Genomic DNA, 25,729 nt, shown 5'->3' with positions numbered 1-25,729 from the left:
GGCATTTCACCACTGTCCATTAACTCAGTTCCAAGATCCAGCACCCTCAACGTGGTGCAGAGACAAACACATACACATAATAAATTTTAATAGGGGGAGGAGGAGGAAGAAAGAAAAGGCTAAGGTGTGGTGGCACTTTGCCTGTAATTCCAGACTCAGGAGATGTTCAATCTGTTCTCAGCTACATAGTGAGTTTGAGGCCACACTGGGCTACATGAGATCCTTTTTGTTTGTTTTTCGAGACAGGATTTCTCTGTGTAGCCCTGGTTGTCCTGGAACTCGCTTTGTGGACCAGGTTGGCCTCTGCCTGTGAATTAAAGGCACCACCACAGCCTGAGACCCTTTATTAAAACAAAAATGGCTGAGGTTGAATGGCAGAGCCCTTCTTTCGTGTGTGCAAGCCCCTGGACCACCGTCCCAAACACACACACACACACACACACACACACACACACACACACACACCCACATATGCGCGTGCGCATAAATTAGTAAACACATGCGGATAATTTTTAAAGCATTTGAGTTTATAAAGTTGTTATTTAACTAACTTCTGTTGGAGTGGTGTCCCGAGCCCTTTGGGCGAAAGGAGGAGAGCCCACCACTGAATGGCAGTGCGTGGAGCCACCAGGAGACTCGGCAAGCTTTTTTGAAAGCAGGTAGGAAAGAATGGGAAGAGGTGCACAGACCATCTCGTCGTCCGGTCAGGCCTGGGAGAGGACCCAGGGTGAGCCGGGAAGCGTGACCAGAAGCCCGACCTCAGGAGGTACAGGGGCCCGTAGGCCCCGCCCCCTGAAGCCCCGCCCCCCGCCCGCCTCCACTCCGCCTCAGCTTTCGGCTGCTCCTCCCACGCCGGAAATTGCAGGACAGCCCAGCGGCCCAATGAGCTGCCCGACGATCAGAGGGCGTCCGGAGAGCCAATCCCTGAGCGGCGCGCGCTGTAAAGGCGGGCCAGCGTGACGGACAGCGGGGGAGGCGCCAGGTTGGTTGCTAGCCGCCGCCACTCGCCCCTGCGGACGGCTCTTTATTGTCACCCACGGCCGAGGCCAGCCCCGTGGGGCCCCGGGTGGCTCTGCAGTCGTGCCCGCCAGGCCGAGCCCACGGGCCCTGCGCCCCAGGCCGGGCCCGCGCAGGTGAGGGGCATCGCGCGGTGAGGGATCGGGCCCTGCAGCGAGGATGGCCTGTGCCCAGTACCCCTCTCCCTGGGAGATCGCCGTGGGGTCCATTCGGGCGGCCCGGAACCCTTGCCTTAAGCCCCGAGGGGCCTGGGAGATGCGGGTCGCCCGCGGAGGAGCGCAGCACTGCACTGCCCAAGGGCCCTGCCTCTCCGGGTCAGCTGGCCCCCGAGAGCCTGGGAGCAGGCTCCTGCCCCTCCCGATCCTGCGAGCTTGCGGCACGGTTTTGTCCGGGGTGAGATTGGCCTCCCCAGCCTCCCTTCATCTGGCTTGGAGGTTTCCATGGAGAGGCTATGTTTACCGCCCAGAACCTCACTGGCTGCACGTGGGGCTAGGAAAGGCATGTCCACCAGCTCAGGAGCCAGCCAGAGTCCACCCGGGTGTGGCCAGTGCCAAGTAGGGGAAGGTGTTAGGTTTCACCCACACAACCAGAAATATGTAACTGAGGACACTGGCCAGACTGATGGCAGAGCAGCCTCAGAGTAGGGACACTGCCCCCCACCACACACACCTGGATGTCAGGACCAAGGCAGCATCACTTTGGACTATGGTGAATGTATGCTCTTGGCTCCTTGGACTCTGCAAGGGGATTGTAATCACTTAGCATTTGCCCCATGTTCCTATCTCTCACCTAAGTCCTCACCACTTCAGTGCTTTCCACATGCCAGGCGCTGAGACTGCATGGTCCCTGTCCTTTCAAGGGTGTCCTAGAGAGCAAAGCAATTTGATAGAAGGAAAACTGATGGACAGTTTGGAGGCAAGGGGATTGCAGATGCAGAGGTGTGTTGGGATGCACTGCCTGGGTTTGGGGAACAGGAAGGCAAGTTTGGTTAATGCAAAGTGGTTAATGCAGAGGACAGGGCCAGAGCTGGACATGTCAGGTGTTCAGATTTATTCTGTCTTAAGCTGTTTCCCTTAGGGTGTGAAGTGAGCTGAGAACAGTTCAGAAGGATTCAATGAGTGATGTGAGGTTGAGCCCTGGCCAGATGGGGCTGCTATACTTGTTCAAGGCAAGGACCCAGTGGTTGGACCAGAGATGTAGTGTGGAAGAGTCCAGAGACCACAGAACGCCCATGAACTCTGTTCTCTGGTGATGCAGGAACTTTTATGGTTTCACATCCTGCTACAGTCCGTCAAAGCTATTGAGGGATCTCCAAGGTCCAACCTCAGAGTCACATTTGAACCTCAGGCTAGCCCAGAAAGATGCACTTTTTTTTTTTTTTTTTTTTTTTTTTGGTTTTTCAAGACCAGGGTTTCTCTGTGTAGCTTTGCGCCTTTCCTGGAACTCACTTGGTAGCCCAAGCTGGCCTCAAACTCACAGAGATCCGCCTGGCTCTGCCTCCCGAGTGCTGGGATTAAAGGCGTGCGCCACCACCTCCCGGCAAGATGCACTTTTTTAAATGCAGAGAATGTCCTGAACAGGTAGAGTCCTTTGGTCAAGGACTAGGGCTGGGGTAAGTGGCAGGGCCAGGCTCACGCCCACCACTGCTTGCTGCTACCACCCTCTGGGAGTGCTGGCCTGTGCCCACAAGGCCATGCCTCAGCTGCTCACTTCTCACCATTCAGAGTCCTGTTAGTGTTTAAAGCAGTCTTATCTTATGCTCCTGACTGAGCTCCCATCCCTAATGGGAGCTTCCAGAGTTAGATGGCAGGTAGACTGAGATGTCTAGGGCTGGTTGAGGTGGCGAGTGCAAGGGCTGAGATTCCTCCACGTGTCTTGTCTTTTCTTTTTTGTCTCTAAAAGAAAATTTTAAGCTGGGCAGTGGTCGAGAACTCCTTTAATCCTAGCGCTTGGGAGGCAGAGGCAGGTGGATCTTAAAAAAAAAAAAAAAATCTATTTATGCCAAGAGGTGGTGTCGCACACCTTTGATCCCAGCATTTGGGAGGCAGAGGCAAGTGGATCTTTGTGAGTTTGTAGCCAGCCTGATCTACAGAATGAGCTCTAGGACAGCTAAGGTTACACAAGGAAACCCTGTCTTGGGAAAAAAAAATATTTATTTTAATTTGTGTGTGGGTGTCAGATCCCCTGGTGCTGGAGTTACAGGCAATTGTGAACCACTGATATGAATACCTCTAGAAGAGCAGCAAGTGCTCTTAAGTACCGGATTACCTCTCTAAGCTCCATCCTCCATCGTTTTTTAGACAAGGCCTCATGTAGCCCAGGCTGGCTTTGAATTGAACTCACTATATATCTGAGAATGGTCTTGAATTTCTGGTCCTCCTGCCTCTGCCTTCTGAGCACCAGGATTCCATGCATACACCACCATACCTGGCTCTGTGCCATGCTGGAGATTAAGTGGAGACTAAGCCACATCCCTGGCCCCTACCATGGTGTCTGATTGTGTCTCTCATTTCTGTCTCAGAGTTAGCCTGGTCCACCATGAAAGGTTCACGGACCATCAGTGCTACTCCTGAAGGCAGTCCAGAAGGTATGGACTTGAGTCTGGTTGGCCTCCCTCCACCCATGTCCCAGCGCCCCAGCAGTGCCTCTGCCACCAAGTCCATTGTCCGGTCCGTGTCTATGGCCACGGGCAGTGAGCCGAGAAAAAAGGCATTGGTGAGTGTGGGCGCCAGGGCCCTTTGGAGTGGCATCTGGTCTCTGGGTATAGTTCCTCCCAAGAACATCTATCTCATATCCGTGGTTATCCCCTGGGCAGGAAGAGCTGGACCTCACAAGCCTGTTGAGCTGCCCTGGGGTGAACCTGCATCCTTCTAGCTCAGACCCTGCCCCTCTTGCTCCATGGCCTTTAGGTTTCTTTAGGTTCTCCGAGTGGGTGAACCAGTGGGAGGGTGACGTGCTACTGTGGCCTTGTAGAAACTGGGTGGGTGGCAGATGGGCAGGGGTTGGGGCTTTGGGAAGAGCCGCTTTTCCTTCCCCAGCCTGCTTCTGTGGGGCATGGGTTGGGGGTGTCAATCAGAAATCCATGAGGTGACCATGAGAGGCCAAGCTGGACTCTTTACCACCCAAAGCCGCTGTCTGCTAGGCATTCTCGCCAGGCCAAGAGAGGAATCGAGTGCTTTGGGAACTAGGGCTGTGCCTGAGTCTGGCCTGAACTTCTAGAACAGAGAGGAACCTGGGCATGACCTGGATGCTACCTCCAGTCTGTGACTCTAACTGAGAAGCAGGTCCTTGCTGGGGTGAAGCTTCCTTTCTGGATAAAAGGCTCACCTCTTCCTTCTTTCTGAAACAGCCATCCCTGTCAGATGGGGTAGGCCTACATCGCTGTGTTCTGGGACAGGGATAGCCAGCCAATAAAGAACATTTGATTTGGACATGTTCCTGCAGTAGACCAAGGACCTGGGATGTCAAACCAGTCACTAGGCTGCCTCAGCAGAGGGGTGGCAGCTCAGGCTAGTGTGACTCTTGACCCTGCTGCTCTCTGTAGCTACAGCTTTGCTCTTAAGTTCCTGGTCCCTCCACCTTCCTATTGAGTTCCCTCCACTGCCCTGAAGCTGCAAGCATAGTGGTGAGCCAGGGCCACATGTGTGCATCCATCAAAGATCTGCTGCTGCATGGAGACAGTGTTGTAAGGTTGAGGACCCATGCTGCACGGCAGGGCTTCCTCTGCAGCCACCTGGACCCATAGCTGCCTCTCCCAGGCCTCCTGCCGAGAGCAGTCCCCTCATGCCAGTCTCTCCTTCAGTGACGGTTCATATGGTTCAGCTGTGTGGAGAAAGCTGCCAGGTTCTCTCCCTGTGGGATGGTCCAGCTGTTTATTTCTGTAGGGTGACCCTAGCCCTGGTGTATTTAATGAAAGAGCAGCTCACCTGGCCAGGACTCATCTTCCTGGTGTTGGTCCTTCTGACTGCTTTATCTCATAGGGATTCTGAAGAGCATTTTCCCTGGGCAGGCCTTGGAATCCCAAGAGACCACGTATGTGACAGTGGAGTGAGCTAGCTTTGTCTCCGGGAGGCTCCTGCTCCTGGGCTGATGACACCTACCCTTTGCACTGGTAGCATTAAGGTTTTTAGCCCATGACCTTATTTATCTAATGAACACTTCTTCTCCACCTTGATAACCTTCAGTGAGCACAAGGCCCACCCTCACCTCTTTCTTTGGTGTGAAGAACATAATTCTTCTGTTAGGAAAAGAGGGAAAAGGAAAGTGGCATCCCGAAACATCTGGGCGGTGCTGACACTGTGTGGATGTGTTCAGCAGCTCTGTATTAGTACGGTCAGGCCAGGCGGTGGCGCACACCTTTAATCCCAGCACTCGGGAGGCAGAGGCAGGAGGATCTCTGTGAGTTTGAGGCCAGCCTGGTCTACAGAGTGAGTTCCAGGACAGGCACCAAAACTACACAGAGAAACCCTGTCTCAGTAAACCAAGGGGAAAAACTAAAGAGTTGGTCAGATGTGCCGGTGTTTAAAGTGCAGAGGGCAAAGGAAGGGAGAGATGAGCCTGCCGCTGGGGTGCCGTGGCCACCCCTGGTCTGCAGACGGCCATGCGCTGGGGTGCCGTGGCCACCCCTGGTCTGCAGACGGCCATGCGCTGGGGTGCCGTGGCCACCCCTGGTCTGCAGACGGCCATGCGCTGGGGTGCCGTGGCCTGCTTTCCTCCTCATCCTTGCAGTACGACATTTCCCTGGAGAACACTAGGCTCACTGCTGATGACAGCAGTGGCATGCGGTGAGCAGTTCCTGGTCGGGCCTGGTGCCACTTCCTGCGCCCTCCCGCACTGCAGGGGTGAAGGGCTCCCTACTCTGTGCAGTACACCTAGCGCCCAGAGGCTGGGGCCCTGCCCCACACACCCACCGATGGCTAGGCCTAGAATTGCTTCCTATCCATCCTGTCCTGTCAGAGCCCTGTTTGGAACCCAGAACACTCTTTGTTCCCCAGTGATCTCCCAGGCCTGGCCTGGCTGCGCCGCTGGCAGGTGTCCAAGGTCTTCTCTACTAACTAGGTTCTCTTTTCCCTTCTACAGGAGGCCACAGGGCCTGGGGGCTCCCGGGCCATCAACAATCTTCGAAGATCTAACAGCACTACGCAGGTCAACCAGTCATGGACCGGCTCCCCCAGGTAACCTGTTGTGACTCCAGGTCACCTGCAACCTCCAGCTGCTCCTCTTCCTTTTCCAACTCTATCAGTCATGGTCTTTGCTGGGCAGTGGGATCTGGTGACTCTCACACCGTTTGGCTTTGTTCTCTTGAGCTAGGAGGGTTCAGGACAGCTAAGAGCATTCATTCTGTCCTGCCCCATCTCTGCTGGACATGAGATCCTGGGCCCTCAGGGTCAGTCCCACCCGCTCCTCCACCTCTTCTCTGTCCTACCTCCTCAGGAGTACTCAGGGAGGTTGCTTGTGGGCCTTTATCTACACATCTTTCAGCTATAGCCTCTCCTGCCCTTTGGATGTCAAAACGCACTGTTAATAGGAGGCATCAGCATTGGGACACTTCTGAGTCTTCCCTTTGACCCCATCTTGGAACCTCAGTGCTGGGAGGCCAGCAAAAAGCCAGCAGTGGCCAGTGCTACTGAGCTGAGAGGGACAATAAGGGCCTCTTGCATGAATTGTCCCAAGCAGCAGGTGTGAGACTTAATGAGACTCGATCATATACTCATAGGTTCTGAGCCAACCAAGGTGGACCCTCCTCTGGGAACACAGGAGCTGCACTAAGAGCAAATGCAGACATCCTCAGCTCACAGTCCACCAAGCAGCAACCTCAGGGCCCAGGATGTAGCAGAGAAGAGGCTGCACCGATTCAGAGACAGTGTGCCATACTCTCAGCATGTCCACTCGGCCAAATTGCCGGTGGCTGAAAATGCAGGATCTCCTGGGGGTGTGGGGTGGGCACATGTGACAGTGCTGGGCGTGGGGATGTGTACAGGGGGCTGTACATGCACATGTCTGTGGCATACGGATTTGTGGAGTATGCTTCATGTGTGGCATGTGTTATAGAGTATTCAGTTTGTGGTGTGTTTGTGTGGTATGGATGGTATGAGTTATGGGTGTGCAGTGTGAGTAGTGGGCTTGGTGCGTGTAGTGTGCATGTCTGTGTGTTCGGTGTGGTTGTGCTCACTAAAGACCTCCAGGAAACTCTCTGCAGACATATCTGAGCTTCTCTGGCTGGTGGAAAGCAGGCCTGCATGTGTTAGCAGTTGAATGTCTGGCTTAGTTTCTTCTCCTCTTGGCTCTGATAAAATACCCCGACAGAGGCCATCTAAAGAAGAAAGTGTTTATTGGCTCACAACTCAGGGGTCCAGTCCGTCACTGCAGTGATGTCAGGGTAGCGGGAACCTGAAGCAGCTGGTCACATCACCTCTGCAGTTGGAGGAGAGTGATGGATACATGCTTCTCAGCTCTTTCTCCATATATATAGTCCAGGGTCCCAGTCAAGGAACAGTGTTACCCACACTGGGAAGAAAGAATGGGCATATCTCCCTGCCTCAAATTAAGGGATCACAGATAGTCTCACACAGTCACGCTCAAAGGCCCATTTCCCAGGTGATTGTAGATTTTGTCAGGCTGACAAAACCCAATACAACTCCACTCCTTATCAGCGTGATACCTAAATACATCATTTAAGCCAGTCTCCCACTCCTTATCTTCATAGGTTCCTGACCATGTCATAATTTGGAATGCTTTCAGTCCAACTTTTAAAAGTCCCTGCAGTCTGTAACAGTGAGCTCATGTAAAATAAAAAACAAGTTATTTATATCTTACACGTCAGAGCACAGAGTAAGATTCCTATTCCAAAGTGGAAGGACGGGGCACAACAAGAAACAGTCACACCAACGCAGACCCACAGCCCAGCAGGGCAACAGCCAGTCTTGCAGCCATATCTGGCATTGGGGGCTCATAGTGTGTTCAGCTGGGCTCCGGAAGGCTTGGTCCCCCCCACACACACATTCTCGGGTCCACACTGCAGCCTGGTCTTGACATCTTCATATGTAGCTTGCTCACTATACAGCCCCACTGCACACAGCCTCCGGAACCCTATTGTATCTGGACTTCACTGGACCTCAGCAGCTAAGTGCAGAAAATATCTACCTAGCTGGTTCGTTCGTTCTTTCTTTCTTTCTTTCTTTCTTTCTTTCTTTCTTTCTTTCTTTCTTTCTTTCTTTCTTTCTTTCTTTCCTTCCTTCCTTCCTTCCTTCCTTCCTTTCTTTCTTTTTTTCTTTCTTTCGAGTTCAGAGTAGGATGTCAGATCCCCTGGACCTAGAGTTAAGGATGGTTGTGAATTGCCATGTGAGTGCTGGGAACTGAACCTGGGTCCTCTGCAAGAGCAGCTGGGGACTTAACCACTGAGCCGTGTCTCCAGCCCCATGAATGTCTTTTAAACTGTTTACATATTCACATCCTGGAGCCTTTGACAGTGGGGTCTGTATCAAGGAACTTTTCCTGTTCTCCTGGTACAAAGTGTGAGTGTTAATGTAGCTGCTCTGTGTGACCCATCCCCAGGCTGATGATCCTTCCTCATACTGTATGTTTTTAAAATCCTAAAAGTCACGGCTTGGATGCTGTACTGTCAGGAAATTTCTCCTGCTGAGAAAATTAGTCTATTGCTTTTGAACTCAGCCTCACCTAAAACTTCAGGACTCAGGCAAAGTGTAGCCAGATTTGTTGCTGTAGCACAGGTAGCCTCCAGCTCACATAAGATCTTCCTTCCTTCCTTCCTTTCTTTTGTTTGTTTTTTCGAGACAGGGTTTCTCCATGTAGTTTTGGTGCCTGTCCTGGATCTCACTCTGTAGCCCAGGCTGGCCTTGAACTCACAGAGATCCACCTGGCTCTGCCTGCCGAGTGCTGGGATTAAAGGTGTGCACCACTGGCACCCAGCCAAGTTCCTTATTTCTATTTGAAGCCCCCTGGCTGACTTTACTGTTGATATTCCCATTAGCATTTTGGCTCCGCTGACAGCATTCTAGGGCTTCTCTTGCCTGCAGCCCCAAACTTCCAAATCCCTCCCACAAACCAGTGCCCAAGGCCATCATAGTTACGTGTGACAGCAACGGCCTCCTCTTCTGCCCCGGTTTTCTGAATCCCTTGCACGGCTGTCACTGGCATGCTGGGCTGCAGACAGAACCTTAGGAAGTGGGGTCTGGCTGGTAGAAGTGTAGCAGTAAGGATGGGCCTACCGATCTACTTCTGTCAGCCAGACCCCACTTCCTAAAGGTCCCACAAGCTGGGCACTGAATGCATAAGGGACATTTCAGATTCAAACCATAGTGCTCTCCTTCATGGAGTGCTGTGGCTCTCTGCAGGGCCTCATGTCCTGTCCCCTGCCCCTTTGTCCTACTGTGCTGGCCCCGTTCTATCCCACGTCTCTCTGTACCCATGCTTATTAAATGATGACCGTTAGAGAAGGTCCGTGCTTGTCCTCAGTCCTGTGCCCCTCTGATCCTTACTTCTTTGTGACTTTTCATGAGCTCTGCCAACTTCCACCAACCCCAGTGTCCATGAGAGTCTTGCATATTTCTTGCTAGATTGTCTCGGGCCTTACAGTCCCTGCCATTGTGTGCTGGGTCTTCTCTCTGTTTCTGATGGGTTTCACTGTTGACTCTGCTCAGCAGCCTTGCTGGATTTCAGTACCACCTTGTGTCTAGTCTCTTCTATGGTTTATGAGTCAGGACAAGTTGTTTCTCCCCTATTACCTCCCTGCTTTGTATGTTTGTGCAGAATGAGCCCACTCCTCTCCACATGGAAGTGGATTTTGTGGTACCTTCTTTTGTGGCCTGTCGATGCCAGCACCTGTGCCTTGGCCTCTGTCAGGGGTGATGTGTGAAGCCTGTAACAGGGTGTGGAGTCTGTCAGTGTGGCAGTCTTGGCAGGGATATGTCTGGGCTGAGAAGAGACAGGCCACAGCCGAGGAGCCTTCTGGAAACTAGCTGCTCATCATCCCTCCCTTTTCCCTGTAGAGTGTAGAAATGGCAGCCGAGAGCCAAGTGATGCCAACTTTGCTGCTTTTTTTTTTTTTTTTTTGGCCACTTTGTTGGGATGTAATTCTTGTGCCGTATAGCTTACGTTTCAAGGACACCTCAAAGGTGTGCTTATTTGTTGGTGCCGGGGATGGAACCCAGGGCCATGCACGCACTAGGCAAGCATGCTGCTGCTGAGCCAGATCTTGGCTCAGTCATCATTTTCAGTGCAGCTGGCACCATGGTCCTGTCTAGAGCGTTCATTACCCCACATCTGCTAAGGCCCTCTGTGTCCTCCAGCTTCTACCAGCCACCGGTCTGCATTCTGTCCCTGTAGATCTGTCTGGCCTGCACATTCTTATAACTAAAATCAGACATAGCCTGGCCTCCTGTATCTGGCCCTTCCCTGAGTGTTATGTTTTCAGGACTCATTGTGTGATGGCATGTCTGTGCTTCACTCTTGTGTGTTGCTCTATTGTACCATCCTATGCACAGCCTATACTGGCCGTCAGAGCTACAATGGCCTCACACAGGGCATTGCCCCAAATGCTCTTAATCTTTCAGGTTTGCACCTTGGCATGTCCATGGCCACCTGGGGGGACTTCCTGCTGTCTAGCAGCTCTTCCTTGTCACCCCTGACTCTGTTGAGCTGATTTCTATGTGGCTCTTTGTCTGTAGGGGGATGGTGGTAGTAGCAGTAGCTGGTAGCACACATCTTAAGGCCCCTGATCCTTAGAATCAGTATGACTACCCAAATTCCCCAGGCTTCCAGACCTTGTCTGCAAGACCCTGAGGCATCTCTGCCAGGTAGGAATGTCGGTCAGGGTTAAGAAACATTTTTTTATGTATATGATGTTTGCTTATATGCATTGATGTGCACCATGTGTGTGCCTGCTGCCCTCAGAGGCCAGAAGAAGGTGTCATATTCTCTGGAAATGGAGTTACAAAGGGTTGCGAGCCTCTATGTAGGTGCTGGAAGCCAAGCCTGGGTCCTGTGCGAGAGCAGCAAGTGCTCTTAGCCTCTGAGTCACCTCTCCAGCCTCTAAGAACTATTCTTTTAAACTGGGCTTGACTTCTTTTAAGACCAGACTCCTGTACTGGAGCCATGCCTTCCTGCCTCCTGTAAGACACGGGCCTGCCTGCCTTCCTGGCGTCCCTAACGGGGGACTTTGTGTGCTGACCTCTCTTTGACACAGGCCGGCAGAGCCCAGCGACTTCCTGATGCTCTTTGAGGGCAGCCCCCGCGGGAGGAGAAGGGTGGCCAGTCTTAGCAAGGCGTCCAGCGAGAAGGAAACCTCGTGGAACGTCCTGGTAAGGGTAGTATGTGGCAGCCATGAGTCCTGGTATTCCTGCCGGGATCACCATCTGGTTCCCTCCACATCCTTCCTGCCTCTGCAAAGAAAGGGGCAACAGCTGCAGGAGGGTGTGTCTTGGGCTTGTGAGCTTTGATCTAACTGTGGTCCCTTGGGTATCGCAGCTACTGCCTCGTGGTGTGTAAGGGCCTGTTGTTGGTATTGGGGTATGCTCCCGGTATCCCAGGCTGAGAAGTGTCTGTATGATCCACAGGATGACCAGCCTAGGGGCTTTGCTTTGCCAGCCAGCGTCCAGAGTCCCAGCACCCTTGACTCTGCCTTGGGCCCGCGGAGGAAGGAGTGTGCCCTGGCACCCAGCTTCACTGTTAACAACAGGTATCATCCACCAGGTGCTCCTGGTCCAGGAACTCTGTGTCTTTCCTGTAGCTGCATCAAGCTACTTTGTAATGAATGGCTTTCCCCTCAGCCAAAGGAGGAGACTAGAAGATGTATCTTGAGCAGAAGGGACCTTTGACCACTGTTTAAGGGATGCAGCTGTGCTCAGGCCCAGCAGGCCTTCTGGAATGCTCCTCTCCCATGGGGCAGCCTTTCCCTCTAGAGGCCTGAGTCACCCGCTTGTGCTTTCTGGAAATTCCAGGTCTAGGAAGCTCCCTCAGGGCCGGCTGTACCTGACTTGGAAGGTTCATCAGATGTGGGGAGGTGGGACTGTGTCACCTTGGGGCTCCCAACCTGCCTGCCAAGGAAGGGTGAGCCTGTGTCAGAGCTCTGTTTGTCACTCTTGGGGTCATGCTCAGCAGGGACATGACAGACCAAAGCATGTCTGAGAGCAGTAGCCAAGGTGGCAGGTCCTGGTGCGGTGGCCTCCCTGATAGACGGAGAAGCCACTGGAGAAAGCATACTCTAGGCCACCTCCAAAGCAAGTGTGCATCCCTTGACCTTGGGGGTCAGGGGACACTATCCACCTCCTTTGGGTACAAGAAAGGGCTTTTCTAACCCAAAAAGGCTTGGCCGCTGGGGTGTGGGCCATGGGGTCCCAGGGGTGTTTGATCATTGCCACAATAAGCACTGTGAGTTTTTACAGCAGCATGTGCTACAAACAAAACCTGGCTGTGTCCTCTTTCCCTGTCTCTCTGCCAGAAGCAACAAAGGAGCCGTGGGCAACTGTGTCACCACCATGGTGCATAACCACTACGCCTCCCTGAAGAAGGTGTCACCTCCCAAGAGCTCCAACCAGACAGCCCCCTCCCTCAAGTAAGGCCTGATTGCATGGACACAGGGAGCATGTGACCTAGGGGTGGGCCCCAGGTAGGGTGCACTGTGTTCATGTGAGGATATGAGCCCCGTGATGGGGCTCTTGACTCTTAGTGATTCCCATCTGGGCTAAGGCAGCTCCCTAGGGAGAACAAACAGCTGACTGGGGAAACTGAGGTCTCTGCTCAGGGTGGAGCCCTGGAAGGAAGCTCCTGCCCACATACAGAACCAAAAAGGTATCACAGTTTGGGGTAACTGAGCAGCAGAGAAGCCCTGTACCTTGACAGGGCGGCTTCACTTAGAGTCAGTGGTCCTCAGAATTCTTGAGTCTCTCTGGATCTGGACTCCTATTCTGAGAACCTCTTTCTGTTTGTAAATGTAAAATACATTTACCCGGGTGGCAGTCAATGGGACTTTGGCGTACAGGTAGTTCCGGGCACCAGCAAGGTGGGGCCGAAGGGCCAGCTTCACACCACGGCCTGTGGGTCTCCTTCAGTCTTGGAGCCTGCCCAGAGCTGGGGACAGAGCTTCTTTTTTTCCTGTCAGCAATATCATCAAGGCTGCAGCTCGAGAGGGCAGTGAGGGCAGTGACTTTGGGAAGCCTCGGAAGAACTTCTCTGGTGGCAATCATTCCACCCGGGGTGCCACCGGCCTGCTGAGGCGGAAGGAGGTGACTGAGGAGGAAGCTGAGAGGTGACTGCTCACAGGGAGGAGTGGGGACGAGGGACTTGGGACCTGTGACTCCAATGTTAAGAGTTTCCATTAATAGTTGGTTTTTAGACAACATGGAAGGCCATACTTGGTGAGACTCCATGTGTCTACAGTGCAAAGACAAAATGGTTATATAGAGGGAGGGGAGCTGTGGTTGCTTGGGGCTTGGCAGGAACCAGGATACCACAGGGATTGTTTTTAGGGTGATGGGAATGTTCTAGAATTGGATTGTGCTGATGGATGCACAACCCTGTAAATTTGCTTTAAAAAGCATTGAATTGTGTGCCACAAATGGGAGGGTTTATAGTATGGTAATTATACCTCGGTAAAACTGGTAATTAAAGACACATTTAGCAGAAAGAAGATAAAAGACTGAGGAGAACAAAACCACCTGCCTGTGGGGCTGTCCTCAATAGTTTCCTCTGGGGCTTCAGGGTGGGCATGGGTAGAGTTCCCGCACTGCCTTGCTGGCTCCTTGCCAGGCCCCCTTAGCGGGTGAGTAGCTGCATTGGAGCCTCCTAGGTGGCCTCAGGACTCCCACCCAGACCACCTACCTGGCCTGTGACTCGAGGCTGAGTATAGGGGAGGGTCCTGCAAGTAGGCAGTGGGAGGGAGGTGAGGCCAGGAGCCGTCCGTCAGCCCTCCACAGCTCCATCTTGGTGTCCTCTGCGGATAGGGGCTCCTGTTGCAGGCAGCTGAAAGTACTTGGACCACCGATATCATCCTTGGTAAATGATCTACTTAAAGCCCTTCTGGTCAGAGTTGACAGGTGTTTTTTGGTTTTGTTTTGTTTTGTTTTTATTTTTTTATTTTTGGTTTGCACCCAAGGGCCAGGGAAACTGATAGCTGGCCTTTTTTTTTTTTTTTTTTTTTTTTTCTTTTTCAAGACAGGGTTTCTTTGTGTAGCTTTGGAGCCTGTCCTGGAACTTGCTTTGTAGACCAGGCTGTCTTTGAACTCACAGAAATCCACCCGCCTCTGCCTCCTGAGTGCTGGGATTAAAGGTGTGTGCCACCACCTGCCTGAGTTGATGGTTTTTGTTTGTTTCCTTACAGTGCTGGGAGGGGACCCAGAGGCTTGCATATGCTCAGCAGGAGCTGTGCCACTGAGCTTTATCCCCAGCCCATTGGGTTTAGTTTTAAAATGTACCCATTTGACAGATGTATATGGTGGTACATGCTTGCATCCCCAGAATTTTGGGGATAGAGGTTGGAGAATCAGGAGTTCAAGGTCATCCTCAGCTACATGGTGAATTTGAGGCCAGAGTGGAATACTTTCAAAAACAAATCAGTGACCGGGTGTGGTGGCGCACACCTTTAGTCCCAGCTCTCAGGAGGCAGAGGGGGCGGATTTCTGTGAGTTCAAGGCCAGCCTGGGCTAGATAGAGAGACTCTATCTTAAATAAATAAATGAATAAATAACACTAAAAGTAATTAGACTATTTCAACTCCCCTCCATTCCCTCAGCCCACCCACCCTGCGTGTCCTCTTCTGCCCTGACCTCAGCAACCACTGACCTGTTCGTTCCGTGTGCTCTGATGCTCTTGTCTCTCTGCAGCCCCAGATTCTGTGCCTAGCACAACTCTCTGGTCCTTGCTTTTGCTCCCGAGCAGTATCCTGTTGCCTGGAAGCATCACTGTTCACTCGGTGGTCAGTTGTCATTGGCCATTTCACTTTCTGATGATTAAACCTACTGCAGACTGACACTTGTATTCCCCTGGGTAGCTTCCCAGGAGGGTGGGTTTAGGTTTTAAAGGAATCCAGAAGGGCTAGCCTTCCACATCACAGCCTGGTGGGAAGGGGCTCTGTGTAGCCACCATTGTCTCTTTCCATGTGGACACTTGACTAACAAGTTCTTGTTCTAGGGCACAGGGACTGGGGACCCCTTCTGGTCCTGAATCTGGTTCTTTGGACAGGTTTATCCACCAGGTAAACCAGGCTGCAGTCACCATCCAACGCTGGTACCGCCGCCAGGTACAGAGGCGCCGAGCAGGGGCAAGCCTGGAACACCTGCTGGCGTCTAAGCGGGAGGTCAGTGTGATTGTGTAAGCCAACCTAAGCTCACCCCAGGGCTGGGCACAGAGTCCTCAGGGGCTCCCAGCGCACAGTGGAGTTGTTAAGACAAACCAAATGGAGTTCAGACCCCCTCTGTGGGCCTTGCTTGGTTCTTAAAGCTCTGTTGGGGTTGATGTGTCAGGAGACCCCCTGAGCAAGGTCCTGGCTAAGTGCTACAGAGCTGCCACCCCCTGACACACCTCAATGCATCTCAGGGTGGGGCTGGCTCTCTGTTGAGCCAAGGTGGCAGATCCAGTGTCCTGGGGATCTGATCTCTTCTCTGCTAGTGGACTCTGCAGATTCCCATGACTCTCGGGGTCCTGTGGAGACCATCCAGCTGGTTCCAGGGCTCTGTCATCGTCCAGTTCTGTAAAGTTCATGGCTTTGGCTTCCCTGGCAGGAGCAGAGGCAACGGCTGGGTAGTGGGAACCTTCTGGACCTGCACCGGCAGGAGGAGGCAGCAAGAAAGAAGGCCCGGGAGGAGAAGGCTCGCCGGGCCAGGCAGGCAGCCATTCAGGTACCGGGAACCCAGGCAGCATCCTACAGCCCATTCTGTGTGACAGCAGTGCTTGGGGACACCAAGCCTCTGGGCAGCTGGGCTGCGGAAGGGAAAGGGGACATACTGCTCTAGGTAGCCGCTCAGATGCTCCTCTGTCAGGAATTGCAGCAGAAACGAGCCCAGAAGGCAGGTGAGGCTGAGCACAGGCCGCCTAAAGACAGACCAGAGACCAGAGCACCGGGGCAGCCTCGACCCACCCAGGAGCCACCCTCAATGCCAGGCAGTACCGCCCACCAGGCCCTCAAGGCCAACAATGCCAGTGAGTGGTTCTCCGTCTACCATGTTCTGGGAGGCCTGTGGTGGGAAGGAGCTGCGGGCTCTGCCGGGCTCAATCCTCAAGATGTAGCCAGACTTTGTGACTTTCACCTGCAGGATTAGGATCTCGGCCCCAGGTCATTACTCCCCACATCTGCTTCTGCCTGGGTCACTTGTGGTGCTGGACTTGAGGGTGCCCAGGCCTCGACAGATCATCCTGGCAGTGGGACCTGTACAACTGAGGCCCAGCATTATGGGGTTGTGCCTCTTCCCCCACAACTTTATACCCTGGAAGGCCAGGGGACCCCTTAATGTCTCTGTGAGCTTGTACCTGGATCCTTCCTAGGGAACCTTCACGTTCAGGCCCTGGGAGGGATGACATTGTGTTCTGTTTTATAGGTGCCAGCATCTACCCCACAGGCTCTGGAGACCCCTGCCCTCCTGCCTCTGAGTCATCCCCAGAGCCCCAGCAGCCTCCAGAGGACAAGCCACAGGTCTGGACACAGTGCCCTTTCACCTCTGGTTTTGGCTTCGGGGCCTGTCATTCCTGGATGGCCTAAGCTGATATTTCCCTGCCCTTTCTTCAGCCTTGGGGTCCCTTGTCCTGAAAGGATGCCGGGAGGGCTCCTGTTGTGATGTGAAACAGCAGCCTGGTGATCTCACTGCGGGGAGGTCTCACAGAACTGCTCTGGAATTCTACTAGGAGTTCATAGTCGCCAGGGGAGGGTTACTGTGTCCATCTCCTTGAAAGAGGAACTGGAAGTTCAAAGGGGACAGCAAGGGCTGGAGAGATGGCTCAGCTGTTAAGAGCACTGGCTGCTCTTCCTGAGGTCCTGAGTTCAATTCCCAGCAACCACATGGTGGCTCTCAACCATCTGTAATGAGACCTGGTGCCCTCTTCTGGCCTGCAGGTGTACATGCAGACAGAACACTGTATACATAATAAATAAATAAATCTTAAAAAAAAGGTACAGCAAGGCCACAAGACTTCTCAGTGTGAGACTGGGCAGGGCCCTTTCTCCCCTGAGCATGGCATCTTGAGATATGTGCCAATGGGTAGATGCACTAATCCATGGGGATGGGTAGCACTGGGTGGGCCTTGTACACGGTGGCTCTCAGTCACCACTAGGCTTGTTGATCTCCCTCCCTGCCTGACTGCTGTAGGACATCCACTCCCAGGATGTAGCCAGAGAGGACTTGGAAGTGTTGGGCACTACCAGGAGCAAGATCAGGGCCAGAGCAACCCTGGATGAGCTGCTAGACACACTGAGGCTGCTGGAGGAGGAGCCTGAGCCGCTGCCCCGCCCAAAGACCTATCACAAAGACAGATATGCCTGGACCGAGGAGGTGAGCAGGCACTTGGGACTGACATCATCTGCATAGGTCAGGAGGCCTTCATAGGGGTCAGGGAAGGCTGGTGCTGCCATATTCCTGTTTTAGTTGGGACCCTAACAAGGACCAGATGTGGCCTATTGACCTCTGCTCTCCCTTCCCTTCTGGTCCTTGAGGTTGAGGCACAGTGACCCATGAGGGTTCACACCTCTCTTGCTGCAGTAATAGTCTCAAAGGTCTGAGCAGCAGGAGGCCCTTCTTCATAGCCAGGCTTACTGACCCTCCACCTCACTGCCTGCTGTCCCTGAGGGACCCCAAGTCCTCAGGCCTCCCTAACAGCCTTCAATGCTGGACCACCTGCAGGAGGATGACACCAACTCCCTGACAGCTGACAACCTGGAGAAATTTGGGAAACTGAGTGCACCCCCAGGCCCACCTGATGACGGGACTCTGCTCTCAGAGGCCAAGCTGCAGAGCATCATGAGCTTCCTGGATGAGATGGAGAAGTCGGGACAGGACCGGCCAGCACCCCAGCGGGAGGTAGTCAGCCACCAGGCCCCTGGGTGGCTGCCAGTGGGAAGTGATCACTTGCAAGACCCTTATGCAGCAAGCGGTCCCAGTCCTGAGTTCTGAACAGAGGTGAAGGCAGACAGGACTGTCTTCTCCCACTATGGGCTCCTGTCTAAATGGGTTGTCCTGTCTAGGTGGATGGTCCTGACATCCCTGGGCTCTGGTCTCTTTGGGCTGTCTTTCCTGAGTGAACACCAGTGACCACGATGAGTGGAGTGATGTCTTGTTTTCATGGGGGGCGGGAAGGTCAGGAGTGGATAGATCATGTCTGATGACCTGTGTTAGAGCGTCAAGGCCGTAACCCTCCTTCTGCACTGAATAACGAATGCCGTCTCTGTGGGTTGACTTGTCACCCACCGACCCTTGACCAGATGCTCTGTGCAGCTGTTGTTCCCTCACAGCAGGGTAGATAGGGGGCATGGAGTGACTTCCCATGGGCGTCAAGTGGGTGGTAGCTGCTGTGTGACCTGTCTGAGGCTTGTCCTATCCTTAGAGCCTGGTGCTGGAGGCGGGCCCAAGGCCCCTGGAACTGGGGTCTGAGGGGAGTACGTTCATGATGCGGCTAAAGCTGGAGGTCGAGGAAAAGAAGCAGGCCATGGTTCTGCTGCAGAGAGCTCTGGTGAGTCCATTAGCCATCACCCCAGGGCTCTAGCTGGGATGGGGACTGCCAGCATCCTACTGAAGGCCTGGGCCATTGTCATCCCCAAGGCTCTGTCTCTGTCTTCTCTCCCACATGGCCCTTGGTCTCTGGCAGGGACCCAGTGCCAGTACCTCCTGTCCATACCCCCTGCAGGCGCAACAGCGTGACCTCACCATCCGACGTGTTAAGGAGACAGAGAAGGAGCTGAACCGGCAGCTGCGGCAGCAGAAGGAGCACTATGAGGCCACCATCCAACGGCACTTGTCCTTCATTGACCAGGTGACTCCGCTCTGGGAGGCTGTGGGGTGAGAGGAGTTGGTCTGCAGACCCAGGGTTGGCGTTGCTGTCCCTCTGTCGGAATGCAGCGCTAACTGCAGGACCACGGTGCCCGAGGCCCCAGGGTGGTTCTCCAGCTGGCTGGCCTAGTAGAGGTGCCTTAGGTGGGCATCAGAACCTCACCCACCCCCATCGCAGCTGATTGAAGACAAGAAGATTCTGAGTGAGAAGTGCGAGGCGGTGGTGACTGAGCTGAAGCAAGGGGACCAGCGGTGTCGGGAGCGCGTGGCCCAGATGCAGGAGCAGCACGAACTGGTGAGCTCCCTGGCCAAAACCAGCTTGTGAACAAGTTCCCGGGGCACATAGCATTGTGGCCTGAGGATGCAGGTTAGGATTCCCAGCACCTTTCCTTGTTCCCTTCCCTCTTCTTGAGGTTTCTGTTTGTTTAGACAGGTTTCTCTATGAACAGCCCTGGTATCGTAGAACTCACTCTGTACCCCAGGCTGGCCTTGAACTCACAGAGATCCGCCTGGCTCTGCCTCCTGAGTGCTGGGATTAAAGGCATGTGCCATCATGCCCAGCTTTTCTTTTTTCTTTTTTCTTTTTTCTTTTGGTGCGCCTCTCCCTCTTCTTGAACTGTATATTCAAGTGTTCAACAGGGACAGGTCCTGAGGTGTGGGCTGCCACATCCCAGGTAAGCATAAACCACCCTTCTCACAGGACAGTGGCCATGGACCCACGAGTCCAAGCCTGGCCTGCTCCAGGGAAGTCCTAAGTAACTGAACCCGCTCATCTTGGCTCTACAGGCACCTCAGCTCCCACCTGATTGGCCAGCAGAAGCTGGTTAAAAGTCTGACTCTGCCGGGCGGCGGTGGTGCACGCCTTCAATCCCAGCACTCGGGAGGCAGAGCCAGGCGGATCTCTGTGAGTTCGAAGCCAGCCTGGTCTACAAAGCAAGATCCAGGACAGGCGCCGAGTGGTGGTGGCACATGCTTTTAATCCCAGCACTTGGGAGGCAGAGCCAGGCGGATCTCTGTGAGTTCGAGGCTAGCCTGGTCTCCAAAGCGAGTTCCAGGAAAGGCGCAAAGCTACACAGAGAAACCCTGTCTCGAAAAACCAAAAAAAAAAAAAAGATCCAGGACAGGCATCAAAACTACACAGAGAAACCCTGTCTCGAAAAATAAATTCCCCCCAAAAAAAAGTCTGACTCGGCCACCTGGCTGTGCTTCTCCCCAAAGCATAGAGCTGGCGTCCCTGAAGGCACCCTAGACTGGAGCCCAGACCCAAGTGAGGGTGGGCTGGCTCTGTTTAAAGAGACCCCAGTATCTAGCCCACAGCCAGCCAGGGTTGGAGATTGCAGCTGTTGGGTGGCCCTGTCAGCCCAGGAACTCCCTCCTCCCTTGGTCCTTGGCTCCCCTGCAGAAAAGAACTTCAGTACCCAACAGAGTTGGAGTTCATTAAGACTTTTAGATCTTTTTTGTTTGTTTGTTTGTAGTGTTTTTTTTTTTTGTTTTTCGTTTTTGTTTTTGTTTTGTTTTGTTTTGTTTTTTTGAGACAGGGTTTCTCTGTGTAGTTTTGGTGCCCGTCCTAGATCTTGCTCTGACCAGGCTGGCCTTGAACTCACAGAAATCCTCCTGGCTCTGCCTCCCGAGTGCTGGGATTAAAGGTGTGCACCACCACTGCCCTGCAAGACTTGTAGATCTTAAGCACAGAGGTTAATAGAGGTGCTCAGGAGCCCTCCTGGTGTGAGTGTGACCTCTCCCTGCAGAGCTGGGCTTTCTTCACAGTGGGTGTATATAGATTCCGTAGTTACTAAGTTACACCGTTAAGAGCATGTAATGTGCAAGGCTTAAGGGTTAAAGAATTTCTTTCTGTAAGTGAGGTTGTAAGGTGAATATATGAGGGCTATTGCTTAGATTTGGGGATGAGAGAATTGCTAAAACAAGGTTATAAATCATTTTTGCCTTTAGTTTCCTTACTGTCTTTAATGTTTTTGTTGGAGGTGTTCTGCCTTTTGGTATTATTGCTTCAGTTCCGGGGTTGGGGGGTTGGGGGGGGCAGCATCCCTCTCGGGGGTGGAACTTCTACAAGCCAGTGGCTGTAACCACCCTACCTGATGCCTCAGGCTGGAATATGTGTAGTAGGGTGGTCCCCACCCCTGGGGAGAGGAAGGAGCTCTGCAGAGGACAGGCCCAGAAGGTGGCACGGGGACAGGGGACTCAGGATGCCGCTTTCATCTCTGCATTCTGACCTCCTGTGTTCTTACTCAGGAGATTAAGAAACTCAAAGAACTCATGAGTGCCACTGAGAAAATCCGCCGTGAGAAGTGGATCAATGAGAAAACGAAAAAGATCAAGGAGATCACGGTCAGAGGTGGGGACGCTTTCCAGAGAGAATGGTAACCTCATCCCATCTGCGTGGCACTGAGCGTAGGTGTCCCTGGTGTGGCCCCGGTGAAGGCTGCCATGGCGGGTAGATGACTCCATTTCAGCTGCTGGCTCCCAGTTCACAGAAGCCTGAGGGGTCTCCCATCTCTTGGAGGCTAGTGTGAAATGTCAAGGCAGTAGGTGACTGACATGTAGGTCACACAGCAGAAAACAGAGAACTGTAGAAAGAAGTACCAGGGCCCCTTAAGCTGACAGAGTTGGTTTGTGAAGGAACTGTGGACCCTTAGGTGGTTTTAGGGAGCACTCTCAACCTGGCCTTCCCACAAGTCCTCTTCCTCCAGGATCCTGAGCACCGTGTGATTAGAAGACACACCGAGGGGCTGGGTAGCTGTGTGTAGCACAGTGGGAAAGCCACTGTGGTCTGATGGTGTCTCCAGGACAGCCTGCAGCTAGGTCTCTGGGGTGCAGTCCCTGCCTCTTCTCTCTCCGAAGTAGATCAGGCTTGCTGTGCTTTGGGGCAGTGGCTGGGTGGGAGGGTCTTGCAGCCTTATCTCTGGTGCAACCCCCGTCCCCGCAGGTCTGGAGCCCGAGATCCAGAAACTCATTGCCAAGCACAAGCAAGAAGTGAGGAGGCTCAGAGGCCTGCACGAGGCTGAGCTGCAGCAGCGTGATGAGCAGGCCGCACAGCGCCACCTGCGCCAGGCCGAAGAGCTGCGGGAACACCTTGAGCGAGAGAAGGAGGCGCTGGGCAAGCAGGAGCGCGAGCGTGCCCAGCAGCGGTAGGAGGGCACTGGCGGCTGTGGCCTTAGAGTAGCCACAGGTTTCCCCTGGAACAGTAGCAGTCTGTGTGGGACTTGTGCAGTCTGAGATTCCGTTGTGGGTTCACATGAGATTGCTGTTACAATACTCAGATGTCAGGACTTGCTAAGCTGAGCCCAAAGTGATGTGTAGGCCGCTCTGCTGCAGAGGCCAGTCTCATTCATTCCCTCAGCCCTCGGCCGATGTCAGAGCCTGGGAGTTGGTGGCCAGGGGACGTGAGACTGCCTAGGCACCAGTGACCACCAGTGTACAGCCCCCTCCTTTACTGCCAGTGCCTTTGGGCTGGCTCCTCTCACATGACCCACTGACCCTGTCAGGAGGGACAAGAATACCAGCCATGGCAGGAACTTGCTCAGGTCAAAGAGTGGAGCTGAGCAGAGAGAGGCCAGTGTGGGGACATAGTGAGCCACAGACTCAGCTGAGCTGAGGCCATTTCACAGCTTTGTCTGGGCCTGCAGCTGAAGGAGGCTGCGGTCCTCCAACAACAGAGTGACCCTGAGAGCTGACGTGGCCAGCAGAGTGACCCTAGTGTAAGCGTCCTCACCGTCCTGCAGGTTTGAGCAGCACCTGGAGCAGGAACATCGGGCCCTGGAGCAGCAGCGGCGGCGCCTCTACAGTGAGGTGGCTGAAGAGAAGGAGCGGCTGGGCCAGCAGGCAGCCAGGTGCCGCTGGGGGCCGCTCTGTGACCCCTGGGGGCCGCTCTCCTCCCCGTGACCCCTGGCCTGCCCAGCTACTCTCACACTGACCTCTTGTCCCTGACTCTTGCTGGCCTGCAGGCAGCGGGCAGAGCTGGAGGAGCTGAGGCAGCAGCTGGAGGAGAGCAGTGCAGCCCTGACTCGAACCCTGAGAGCCGAGTTTGAGAGGAGCCGGGAGGAGCAAGAGCAGAGGCACCAGGTTAGCATGCCATCCCTCTCGGAATGCGAGGAGGGGGGTCTCTGATGCCTGACCCCTCAACGGTGGGCAGGGCCTTGGAGTGGCCCTCGGGCTGCTCACAGCCTGTCTCCTCCAGATGGAGCTGAAAGCCCTGAAGGAGCAGCTGGAAGCTGAGAGGCAGGCGTGGGTGGCCAGCTGTGCCAAGAAGGAGGTAGGAGCGGCCAGGTGGGCTGCTGAGGGCCCTCGGGATGCTGGCTTCTGGGTGTCACTCCAGCTGCCTGGGGGCGTGGTGGTCCTTCCTAGCTGTGCTGTGCTACCTGTCTGCGTGTGGATCCAGGAAGGTTAGAGTCAGAACAGGAACTGGGCAGATCCTGGAGATCTGAGAGGATTTGTCCCTTCTCTCCAGGAGTCACCCTGCCTGTGCCCTTCAGAGTCAGCTGATACCCAGATCCTGAGCCCCTTGGCCACAGGGCAGATTCGCTGTTGTGGCTTGGCCTGTCTAGCAGACAGGAGCAGTTGACTGTCTTCAGCTCTGGTTCTCTAGGAGAGAGGAACAGCCTGTTACAGTGATGACCTCCTTATCCAAGGAGCCATACTACCCAGGGCCCATCTCGTCCCTCTGTGCTCACAGGATGCCCTGAGAACACGACACTGTCCTCTGGGGGTCTGGGCAGCCCTTCAGCCCTGACCTCTGCATCTCCCTGTGGCTCAAAGCAGGGAACATTCCCCAGAGCCTGTGAGGCTAGTCCTGCCTCTGTCTTGGTGGCAGATTCTGAGACTGCTATGTGTCCTGCAGGAAGCATGGCTGCTGACTAGGGAACGTGAGCTGAAGGAGGAGATCCGAAAAGGCCGAGACCAGGAGATTGAGTTGGTCATCCACCGGCTGGAGGCTGATATGACACTGGCCAAGGAGGAGAGCGAGAGGGCAGCCGAGAGCCGGTGAGCTGCCCCCGGCCTTTAGTTCCGCTGATGGGGAAGGCCCAGAGCAGAGGGGGTGGGCTGTCATCATACCGCCACCTGCCTCTGCCTGCCAGCGTGAAGCGTGTGCGGGACAAGTATGAAACGGAGCTCTCAGAGCTGGAGCAGTCGGAGCGGAAGCTGCAGGAGCGGTGCACAGAGCTGAAAGGCCGCCTTGGCGAGGCCGAAGGGGAGCAGGAGCGCCTGCAGTCGCTAGTCCGGCAGAAGGAGAAGGAACTGGAAGACGTGCGTGCGGTGAGTAGCCCCAGGCCCTTTCCCCACCAGAGCCCTCCATCCTGTCAGCCTGCTCACAGCCTCATCTGCTGCCCAGGTGAACACACAGATGTGCAGCGAGCGGGCCAGCCTGGCCCAGGTGGTCCGACAGGAGTTTGCAGACCAGCTGGCAGCCTCCCAGGAGGAGAGCCAGAGGGTGAAAGCAGAGCTTGCTGAGCTGCGGGCCCGCCAGCAGATGGAGCTAGATGAGGTGCATCGGAGGTGGGTGGTCCGGACTTCAGGTGGGGCACAAGGAGCAGTGGTGCGGCTTCCTTCTCCTGCACACGTGCAGACATAGCCCAGGAGCAGGAGCTCACATGGCTTCCAGCTCTGTGTTCAGGAAGACTGGGCATCTTCCCTCTGGGTGTCACTTAGTTCTGGAGCATCAGGGCTGGCAAGGACCCACCTGTGCTTCTCCAAGAGGGTGGGCCAGGATTCTGGCTGGGTCAGCTGTTGCTCAGCAGAGGGCAAGCTGCAGGGAGGGTGACAATGAGCACCCAGAATCTTAGTACTTCCTGAGGCTGAGGCTGCCCGCCTGTGTGGCTAACAGACAATAAGACAAAGTCATGAGGTGACTGCTCAGCTGTCTTGGTCTGCACAGCACCATGCCCAACCCCCTTCCTTCCAAGAACCACTTTAGCGTCTGGTTCTCATGGAGACAGTGGCCTAGGTCAGCAGGGCTGAGACCCTTCGGGCTGACCTGGGACTCAAGTTGGGGACTGCATAGATGTCCACTGCACATCACTGCAGGGTGAAGACGGCTTTAGCAAAGAAGGAGGAGGTCGTGAACAGTCTCCGGAAGCAGCATGAGGTGGGTCCCTCTGGGTCTGTGGTGGCCGGCCTGGGGTCGGGGCATCCAGGGCCTGACGGAAATGTGTTGCAGGCTGCTGTGAAGCGGGCCTTTAGAGGAGCTAAAGGAGCTAGAGGAGCTGCTGGAGCAACACAGACGGCCGTCTTTGAATGCTAAATGACATCACTCTTGGGATGAAAAACCAAGACTGAGGCAGATGCTCAGCCCTGCAGCTGGTGTCCAGGTTACGTCCCAAGACACAGGACTAAGGGTAGTCCAGCAGCTGGTGTGAGAGGCACCCTCTCATGGAACTCCAGTGCTCGGGACATTACTGTCAGCTTGCCTGCAGCTGTTTTATAGTAAAGCACGTTAGTTTTTTTGTTTTTTAGTGTTTCATGTCACCGGCTCGTCTTTCTCTACTGTGTTGGGTTTGGGGGGCAGGGAGCTGGAGACCACAGAGACCCCCGTTTCATGGCTGTAGCACTAGCTCCGACCCTTGCCTCGCCCTCTTCCCACCTGTCCAAGCTGACAGGGAAGTGGAGTGGTCTGCAGCCAGATCCTCTGCTCTCAGCTCCAGTCTCCAGCAGGCAGTGGCCATTTGTTCCCACCTCGGCCTCTCCAGAGGATAGCAGACTCACCTCCTGGA

At 54.3% G+C, this 25,729-nt stretch overlaps 1 protein-coding gene across 1 annotated transcript; it reads left to right on the top strand.

The window, feature by feature from the left end:
• The first annotated feature begins 962 nt into the window (after positions 1-962).
• Cep131 (centrosomal protein 131) lies at positions 963-25,474 on the top strand. The gene is made up of 26 exons (XM_059269857.1): positions 963-1,133; positions 3,539-3,732; positions 6,097-6,191; positions 11,222-11,336; positions 11,592-11,713; positions 12,476-12,589; positions 13,136-13,282; positions 15,214-15,328; positions 15,753-15,869; positions 16,011-16,170; positions 16,566-16,660; positions 17,331-17,513; positions 17,862-18,038; positions 18,562-18,687; positions 18,862-18,987; positions 19,183-19,299; positions 21,255-21,357; positions 21,949-22,150; positions 22,745-22,852; positions 22,967-23,084; positions 23,200-23,274; positions 23,860-24,002; positions 24,098-24,275; positions 24,352-24,515; positions 25,044-25,125; positions 25,211-25,474. The coding sequence occupies exons 2-26, from the start codon at positions 3,556-3,558 to the stop codon at positions 25,262-25,264; spliced, it is 3,213 nt and encodes a 1,070-aa protein (XP_059125840.1). The 5' UTR covers positions 963-1,133; positions 3,539-3,555; the 3' UTR covers positions 25,265-25,474.
• Positions 25,475-25,729: the final 255 nt, after the last annotated feature.

This window comes from Peromyscus eremicus, chromosome 8a, assembly GCF_949786415.1.
Source record: "Peromyscus eremicus chromosome 8a, PerEre_H2_v1, whole genome shotgun sequence".
In the NCBI taxonomy this organism is placed as follows: domain Eukaryota; kingdom Metazoa; phylum Chordata; class Mammalia; order Rodentia; family Cricetidae; genus Peromyscus; species Peromyscus eremicus.
Note: the sequence above shows the minus strand (reverse complement) of the source record. Positions and strands in the feature narration are given on the sequence as shown.

Bases quoted from the DNA above. Each gene is read 5' to 3' on its own strand.
- Cep131 (XM_059269857.1), top strand. From the start codon at position 3,556: ATGAAAGGTTCACGGACCATCAGTGCTACTCCTGAAGGCAGTCCAGAA. The intron at 18,988-19,182 runs GTGACTCCGCTC...CCCCCATCGCAG, and splicing joins ACTTGTCCTTCATTGACCAG to CTGATTGAAGACAAGAAGAT. The intron at 25,126-25,210 runs GTGGCCGGCCTG...GAGGAGCTAAAG, and splicing joins TGGGTCCCTCTGGGTCTGTG to GAGCTAGAGGAGCTGCTGGA.